At 33.8% G+C, this 9,876-nt stretch overlaps 1 protein-coding gene and 1 non-coding gene across 2 annotated transcripts; both read right to left on the reverse strand.

Annotated features, from left to right (window-relative positions):
* Nucleotides 1-7,451: 7,451 nt before the first annotated feature.
* On the reverse strand, nucleotides 7,452-7,533 carry TRNAS-AGA (transfer RNA serine (anticodon AGA)). The gene has a single exon. It is a non-coding gene; the product is annotated as a tRNA-Ser (tRNA).
* A 507-nt stretch (nucleotides 7,534-8,040) lies between these two features.
* On the reverse strand, nucleotides 8,041-9,283 carry LOC122321891 (fibrinogen alpha chain-like). Its single transcript, XM_043212938.1, has 3 exons — nucleotides 9,192-9,283; nucleotides 8,197-9,134; nucleotides 8,041-8,101 (listed from the first exon to the last, which is right to left on the reverse strand). The coding sequence occupies exons 1-3, from the start codon at nucleotides 9,255-9,257 to the stop codon at nucleotides 8,041-8,043; spliced, it is 1,065 nt and encodes a 354-aa protein (XP_043068873.1). The 5' UTR covers nucleotides 9,258-9,283.
* Between the last annotated feature and the right edge of the window lie 593 nt (nucleotides 9,284-9,876).

Consider the following 9,876-nt stretch of genomic DNA (forward strand, 5'->3'; position numbering starts at 1 on the left):
AGCGATGGAGTGGAAAAGCGGAGGAAAAACTGAGGAAAATTGTGGCAACTGCCAACCGCCCCTTCCATCCACTCTAATTTTCATTTTGAAACCTTTTTTGTTTCAACGATTGGGGGGCTGGAACAAATTGTTGGAAAATATTTAAATTGCAGACTGAAAACACAAGAACGAAGGACCGAATGGGACAGGCTTTTGTGCCTTTTCTGGCAAGGCTCAGTTGAAGGCATCTGGCAGAAAGGACAACTAACGATTAAAAAAAAAATGATAATGATAAGTATACGACCGGTGGAACGGGCAGGAAAAGTAATTCCACTTTAGGATTTCTCATTAGTTTGAGTTTTTCGGTTGGCTTTTTTTTCTCTTAAAATTTCGAATCAAAGAAAATCTAAAAGAAGTTATTTTTAAATATATCAAAATATTACTACCATTTGGTTCAAAAAACAAAAAGAATACATTTTAATAAATACATGTTGTATATCTTTATTGCACTTTTTCGTCATATACAAAGTAGTTACATTTCAACACCAATTCTTTAATGAATTTTCCTTCTTAAGATAAAAAAATGTATTAAACAAATCTTATTTATTTTCTGGGATATTTCAAGGTGTTTTATGGAATAATTTAGTTTATAGAAGTGTGTAAAAGATTTTGATTGCAGTTTTGATTTGTAATTATAAAAGGATCAAATAAAGTTAAGAGAATAGAGAGTTAAGAGAACAGATACATTTTCTTTACAAATACAAAATGTATTCAATTCTTGACTTTATCAATTTTTTTTAAATCCAACTAGATGTGTATCTATTGCTTAAAAATGTATCTGTTAGATGCATCCATATCTTTAACCCTATCGGTATCTGCGAGTGCATTCTTGAAGCTCAGCTACTTGGCGAGAAAGCGAAAGTGTTCCATAGAATAAGCAGCTGAAGCTGGAAACCGCAGACAAGTGAAATAAACATACATATACATATAAACATATTTAGATATATATTTTTATATAGAAAGCTTCTCCGCTGAAGGCACAAGCCACACACCACCACACACGCAATCGTACGGGCACTCACAGATACAAATGTATCTTTGGCTGCATCAGCTTGTTACCTACATTTTATTTTATTTGATTTCATTATGTTAAAAAGTTGTGAATCATGCGGCCACAAGGGGGAGGGGTGCTGGGGAGTTTCTCCAGTGGGCGGTGGGTGTGGCAGTGTCCTTGTTCTTCCTTCTTGTTGTTGTTATTGTTGCTTCGCAGTAGCAGCAGAAAATCAGCAGACAGCGCGCAGACAAACCCAAGGACGTTTCCGTGGGGGGATGGGAGGCAGAGTGGGTGGTGGTTGGGTGGCTGGATGGCTGGATGCCTGGATGGCTGCATGGCGGGTACCTAACAAATGAGACACACACACACATATATAAGGAGAGAGTCACAGGATGCTTCTGCAGTCGACAGCATTTTATTATCCTTATTTAAGTTTGAAACTTATTGCAAAGTGGGAAACTGGAGAACTCCAACTACCACTACCATGACCCACCTTCCCCATCTCTTTCGCCCAGGCAACACCTCTCTCTTTCGCACTCACGCTCACAGTGGCACTAAAAATATGGAAAACTTTGCAGACAACGCCAGACGAGAAGCAACAACAAAAGCACCAACCCTGGGCTAGGGGGTAGGGGGGGCATTGGATGGGCGGGAATGGGGTGGCTTGGAGAAAGGCTTAAGTGCCAGCAGGAGAATGGCCAAGGACGTTGCTCAAGTTGCTCGCGAAAACAGCTGCGACTTTGCCGGTGGGACAGTGTTTTAAAAATAGCAAGCAACCTCTTTAAAATATTTTCAATACAAATATTTAAATATAAAAAAATTTTGATTAATATATTTAAAGAAAAAATACATAACTTCATCCAGAAAATATAAATCTAAGCGGACAAATTAGCGGACAGACGGACAGGGTTTTATAAAAAGGCGGATAAGGGGAAAAAATAAATGAAATATTTATGATAATTAAATAAATATAATTCTAAGGTAATTATCCTAAATTTTTTCAACTTAAGAATCAAGAAATTAAAAACAGACAAGAAAAACAACTAACGGACATACGGACACGCGGACACGACTTTGAAAAACTCGGAAGATTATCTGGGAAGATCAGAAGATCAAGGAATTCATTTCTTTAAAGAATATAAAAATATTATTTTAAGAAGTATAAAATACAAAATAAAATAATTTTCCATTTAAAAAGTTTATATTATATATATATTTTTATAATAATAAATCTTAAAACTTTCATTAATTGTTTTCTTCTTTAATAAAAATGTAGTATGTAATTTGTCTTAAATTATTTTGATATATATTTCCAATAAATAAAATATGCAACATGTTGCCCACATTTTGAGCACAACTTAACATAACTCCGCCCACTGTTCCGTTGTCTGGCATTCAAATAAAAAAGAGTTATATACACACTCCAGACTCAGACTCCAGACGGAGACTGAGCGCGCTCGTAGCACAAGCTTTATGCTATATACCCCCGATATAGTATATAAAAATATATACATTTATATAGACATTGTATGGCATATATGTATATAGGACTATATATTTGTTTGGGGCACATCTCGGTGGCTGGCAGAGAGATGGAAGAAGAACTGGTGGAATGCATTGTGGCCGCCGCATTTGGGGCAAATAGTTTTTGCTCTAGTTTGAGACTTTAAGACAAAGTTTTCCGCACACACCTTCCCCTCACCGCCCAAGTCCCCCTTTGGGTCCTAGGGGGTTGGGGCTGGGGTTTTTCCCAACTTTAACCGAAGGTCGTTGTGCTGGTTAAAAGTTTTTCGGGGCAAGTTCACTTACTCACAGCGATACATAAAGTTTATATAAATAAAAGTACTTTTATTCATTTTCAAGGTTGCTTGCAGTGGAAGCCCTCGATCCGTTAGGGTTCTTCCAATCATTTTGTAATGCCTGTCAATCGGAAATATATAGAGAAAGACTCGACCGCAGCTGAGTCTCCGGTTCCGGTCCGAGTCATAACTTTGCGACAATTTAACAAGCCCACAAAGCCGTAAAGGCCAGAAACCAAAACTAAAACCAAAATCGAATGAGACAAGGTAAATGTTAAGATTACACTAAGAAAAATATAGATGAGCCTAGTGCTTAGGTACTATTGAATAACAAAAATTTTAATTTATGTAAAATACATATATATAAAAAAAATTGATAAGAATGGCTGGTGAAAACTTGTTTTAAAATATTAAGTATTGTTTTAATTAATCTAAGAGCTTTTTATTGAAAAAAATATTTTCTAGAAGTTAGAATTTTTACCCATCAGCATAGCAATTCAAAAAGAAACACTTAAGAAACATAAAAATATTGAGAAAATATATCCTTGAGTTACAACAACAGACAAGTCTTTTAGAAAATTATTAAAAAAAAAACATAGTACGTTTGCTTGGTATTGTATAATATATTTTTTCTGTGTTACAAATAGCAATGCTGGAGGCTTGCTGAAAATTGTGACATTTTGCGGCAGGTTAGTACAGCTCAGCTGGGGAATCCTCCATCACCTCCCAGCCATATCTTCCAGGTAGCAGGAACTAATGGCAAAACCGATGTCGCTGCTGCACAAACCGCACAGCAAATGCCGCTGCAACAGCAGTTCCAGTTGCTGAAGTTGCAGCAGCAACACCGCACTAGAAATGGCAGAAGCTATATGGGTATAAAAACAGTGAATATATGCTAAAGAAAACAAACTTTTTTCAAACCCAAAAAATATGAATACAAATCGAACTAAAGGTAACGAAGTATATGAGATAGTTGGAATAATTTAGCAGCAATAATTGCTTGAAACTACTTAAAGAACTAGCCGAAACTAGAAATTTAAAAATAATTTATAGCAAAAAAAATCCTATCGAATAATCACTGTAAAATGACCAAAAGCAGCAACAGTTGACTGAAATGCCTTGACATTGCGTGTGGATGTTGTTGTGAAGAATGTTACTGTTGTTGTTGTTGTTGTTGTTTTTTCTGCTGCTATTATTGTAGTTGTTGTTGTTGTTATTGCTGTGGATAATTGGCGTGCGGTGGCACCACAAACAGTGAAAAAGAGACAGAACGATGGCCCAGAGAGAGCGGAGGAGAGCTGGAGGGAAGATGCTACAAACGCGTTAGCAATGCAATTTATGTGCGTTTAGACGCATATTTTGCCAATTAAATATTGCGATAAAGCATGCAGCCTATACACAAAATACACGCACACAGCAGTGCACTCGTAGAAAAATTGGGCAGCTATTTTGAAACAAATAATAAGGCTAAGCTTTTAGTATTCATAAGTAATTGTATATAAATACATAAATACATAAATACATAAATAAATAAGTATTTAAGAATTTAGATATGTACATTTATAATAGAAACTTTGGGAAAAAATCGTAAATTAATTTTTTCTTTAATATGAGTTTGAAAATCTTTTTAGGAATTTTCATATATTTATTTTATTGAAAACTTTCAAGAAAATTTCTTAAGTTAATACTACTAATTAATAGCAAGAAAAAGTTTTTCGATTATTTCTCAAGTTTTTAAATTTTTTTTCAATTTTTTAATAATTTTTTTATATTTTAGATTAAAAATATAAATTTTTTAAATTTAGATTTCCACCTGCACTATTTAATTATTATTAAAGTAAGTGTTAAAAAAAACGTTTTTTAAATATTAAAAGCCTAAACCTTATTAGGCTTGTTAGGCTAAAAGCTTTATTTGTTCAGAAATTTTTCTCAGTGCATACATGCTCATCTGTGGAGCAGGCCAGCTGATAAATGCCGCTGATAGCGTCGCTGACGTTGGCAATTTGGTTGAAAATTTATTTGGAGCCCGCAGACGTCGCCTCGTTTGTTGTTCCAAGTTTGTGGTTCTCTCAGTTGTTGTTGCTGTTGTTGTTGTCGTTTTTGCTGTTGTTGCAGTTGCAATAACAACATCTGCCACTGCCACTGCCTCGCTGGATGTTGCGCAACGCACTTGGTGCGTTTGCAAATTGACATCTTTCAATTAAATCGAACCTCTCGAACAGAATCGCAAGGAAATCGCAAAATGGCAAGGAATTGAAAGTCTTCTGGCTACGCACATTGTTGTTGTTAGTTGTTGTTTTGGCCACATTGCCACAAAAGTTGTTATTTTTGTCGTTGTCATCGTATCCATTGTCCGAAATTGCCAGCTTTTTTGTCCGAATTGTCAAATGTTCAAAATTATGCAATTGAAAAATGTCGTGTGTTCGAATACACTAAATATTATTTAAAGTGCTTTTGGGAATTATTCAACAATTTGCTGAGGTATTTAGTTTTGCAAATAATACTTAACTTACTTAGTTATTTAAAATATTAGTTCGTAAAGGGAAATAAAAGAGACAAATAGCTGTGAGATTTCTTTGATAGTTTTAAAATGAATTATTAAAAATTTTGCATCAAAATTCTTACAAATTCTTACTTTTCTTTGTTTAACATAAATAAACAAAAATTATCTTTATAAAAAAATTAATTGGTTTGATTTATATTCTATTTCTCAAAAAACATAAAGAAAAAAATATCCAAGAAAAAATCTCTATTTTTATATGAATTTTGATTAAAAGTATAATAAAAATTATAATAAAAAATTTAACATTCAAATTAGCTTAAAATTTATTACGAAAAATTTTAATTTTAAATATTTTGTATAACTAGTTTTAATTTTTTAACAAACTTTAAAGAGTATCAACAGCAAAACTTAAAATATTTTTCAGACTTTTTCTGCAGATCACCTGCAACATGTTGCTGCAACATTCAATGGCCATTTCAACCAAAAAAACAAAAAAAATTCAAAAAGAATGACAATCTTTTGGCTAAAAACTCAACTCATTGGCTATGATATTCAAATAGTTTGGCAGTTGCATTCAAATACGAATTCAGACCCGAATTCGAAGTTGAAATGTTGCACATTTTGATGTTTGATGTTTGATATGCGCTTTTGGGCAAAAACACGTCAACCTGACCAAATACATAAAGTACTAGCCACTTCTACGTTTTTGGCCAAGCATCAGGAAAATGTTGAGTTCATAAATGGCCAAAACAATTTCATGGCAAATACATATGCAAAAATGAAAAAAAAAGTCCAAGCTACTACTGAGACAACTCTCAAATGGGTTATGTTGCCTTTCAATTGATTAACTTTCAATTGCATAATGAAACGATTTTTTTTAATTCAAACACTAGCATGGACATTCTCTTTTAAATTTATAAATTATGATATCAAAACAAAAAATCTATATCTTAAAAATGAACTATTCATTTAAATATCTAATAATAACATCTATTAATATCTATGCCTCTATTCCCAACCTCCAGACTTTTTTCCACAAATTAATATTCTTTTCTTATATTTTTCCAAGCTCATTTCCAAGCCGTCTTGTATCATTTGGTTATTAAGCGGTTTTTTTGTAATTTGAATGTAATCGCAGTCGGTTTAAAGACTCTCCGACTCCGACTCCAAATCCAATTAAATGCATGAAAACGTGAAAAAAATAGGGAAAGGGGAAGAAATTATTATGAAAATTAGCCCAGGCTGGGGCAACAATGACGATTTGCGTATAATCCGGAAAGGAAATATTATGCAAAAAAAAATTAGTTTCCCCACAAGAGGCACAACTTCTATTTATCATAATTGAGGTTTCCAATTAAAAGGCTCGGGGGCAGGAGTTTGAAAAGTTTCCGAAAGGGAGGGCCTCCGCCAGACGGCCCAGCCCGGCTCTTAGTTTCCTAATCCATATCGAAAGTGTATACGGGAGGGACCTCTTAATGGATTCCCCAAGAGCAATGTTTTGTACTTATTTTTTTTTTAAGGCAAAGTAAATAATTCCATTTTTTTTGTTTTTTAGCCCTCTTGGGACAAAGCGAAATTAAATTAAAAATGCATTTTGGGCGATCCAGGCAAGCTGAAATGAATTAAGCCATCATTCAGCAGTCGTCACGCAGTGGCTAAAAGAAATGGCCGAAAACGTGTTGAAAGCCATGTGTGGCAAGGGCCGTACCCCCCAACCCCGCCCCACTTGCCACTTAAAATCCCCCCTCTGGCCACTCAAAAGAACACACACCTTGGCGTGTCAGTTTCACGTGCAGTGGCAAAAGGTAATTCATCTTGTTCCCATACAAAATATATACAAGTCGGTATATATACACACAAATATATTTCTTCCCTTCTATATACAAAAATATATGTTACATATGTGTATGGAGAGGGCCCCCTTTACTTCCGAAGATTTCAGACTTTTTGGTTAATTAAATGGCCGGGCGAGGCATTTAAAAAAAAAATTATAAGCTTTCAAAGAGACAGGCCAAAAAATCTAAAGGTTGCAGAATTAACTGAAAAAATATTCATGTTTTAATAAAAATTTTATGTTGATTAACAATTTATTTAATGAAAAAGATAGCTCTGCTAACGCAGCCGGTAGGATTCGAACCTACGCTCCCAGAGGGAATCTGATTTCTAGTCAGACGCCTTAACCACTCGGCCACGACTGCCTCGATGTTGGCCATAAAACGGACAGAAAACTTTTGGTAACAACAGTCCTATTGACAGAAACTATAAATAGATTTGTTAAATTGGTACTGCCTTTTATCTTTGGCCTGGCATTCAAAGGCCTCATGAGATTATATTAAAATATTCGTTGAGAGATAAATAATTTAAATCATTTAGTTACTTATATACTTATCTGAAAAGTTATTTTATACAGAATAGTCTTTTTTTTTATAAAAAAAATTAATAAAAAATTTATATATGAACAAAAATTTATATAGAATGTATATGTATATAAACCAGTCCAGGATCGGTGAAGTGTTTCAGCAATAATGTACCAGAGGATCTTCTTCTATTCCTCAACTCTGTTTAGTCCGAAACTAATTTCATTTTATTCAAATTTAAAATAGTATAATAAGCAAAAGAGTAATATAAATCATAAAAATAAAATATTTTTAAGTAAATTTTACATTTAAATTGTTTCTAAAGTTCATTCAGAAATCCAGCTTTTTTTAATCATCGCTTCGGATTGCGATTTGTATTAACTCACTCCTAGTGGGAACGGAATTAGGGCTGGCAAATGAAAATAGAATTTCAAAAATGATTATTATACAAAAGTTATTTCAGAAGGTATAAAACAGAAGGTTAAACAAAAATATAATACACACCTCTCATTGAACCACCAGCCATAGCCATTTTCCTTTGCCAAATTGTGATCAGGAACTCCATCCTCATCTCGATCAAAAGTGGTAAATTTTGTGCCCAGTCGGAGGCCCAGATGTCGGTCTCCAATACACTTGCCAATATTTTTCACCATATATCCTTCACTTCTATTGCCCACAACAAAGTTGTCGCATACTGCCCTTCCTCTATTAAAGAACAAAGTCAACTTGGAAAGTCTCATTTCATTCGTCAGATGGTGCAATCGGTCGAGTCCAATAAAGAATTCAAAAACGCTTGTGTCGGGATTTTCAAATCCACTTACATATTCCTCATAGTTTCGGTTAAATTTATTTGAATCACCTTTTTTGGAATAAACCATAGTCCATCGATATCCCTCTTCCCACCATGCATTTGGGTAACAAATCACTCTAAAAGGATTTGAGTCTGGGATTCGGATTTCATGGATGCCAGCTAATGAACAAATATCTAAAGGCACAGGGAATTGCGGTGTTTTATTTTCCAAATTATTTTGTTCTGCGATCATACCTTTCGTTTGTGTTTTCAAATTCTGCTGATTATTTTTAATCGCATCTTCAGTTTGTGTCACTTTCAGCATCTTTTCAATTTCTTCGCGAAGTCGATTTGTTAAATTTGATAGCTCACTTTTTCCTTTTAGGTCACTTATATTGTTTATTAAAAGATCGATTTGCACATCTTTTTGATCAATGATTTTTGACTGCAATCTCTCATATTTGCTTTGCAACTCCGAATGATTTTCCTGCAAATCCGAATACTTCTTCTGCAAGGCCGAAAAATCCTTTTGAAACTCTGATATCAGGGCTTCCTTGCCCTGGCATTTTTCAAAGTATCTCAATAAAGGCTTGACAATTGGGTAACAAATAGAGGCACACTCGTCCTCCTGCTCCTCCGTAAGATAACAAGACTGTGGAATTGGAAATTAAATTAATTTTCGAACAAAAACACTCCAAACGGCTATTACTTCTTCCGATCCAACGGTGGCGGATATAAAAAAAATTGCAGAGATGAGTACCACAGGAACAACCATTTTCTATTTTATTATTTGACTTTTTTGTGGACTTGAAGAATTTAAACTGAGGCGCCGAAACTCACGGCTCCGGCATTTTAAAGCATCTCCGAGCTTGAGCTTGGCATTGAGCTGGAGCTTCAGGGTTTTTGGGGAATCCGTACTTTAAGTGCACATATATTAAAAAGTTAATAAGAACCCAATGACCGAATGCATACGGATGTGATGCCAAAGGTCTGAAAACATTTGATTAGCAACTGGAACTTGATTATTTTCTTCTTATGTATATAAATTTTATATAAACCACAACAGATAAGACTTTTAAAATATTAAAATGAAGTAAAAGTCCTCTTATCTTTTAAAATTAAATGTAAAGCTTAAAACACGTGTTAACATTTCAATAAATTATTATACATACATAGATGTTTTTAAATAAATATTAAATAAATATATAAGCTGTAAGCTGGAAGAGTGTGTAACTAAAAGACTTGTTTTTTTGGTAAATTATTATATATGTAGACAAAAAAAAGTCCAAATATTTAAAATTTCATAATGATCAGTTTTTTTTTATTCCGTTTTTTACTTTTTGTTTTATTTATTTTAGTCAGCCAATATTTATATAAACAAGAAAGAAAAGCTA

The sequence above is a fragment of the Drosophila bipectinata genome, chromosome XR (assembly GCF_030179905.1).
Source record: "Drosophila bipectinata strain 14024-0381.07 chromosome XR, DbipHiC1v2, whole genome shotgun sequence".
Lineage (NCBI taxonomy): Eukaryota > Metazoa > Arthropoda > Insecta > Diptera > Drosophilidae > Drosophila > Drosophila bipectinata.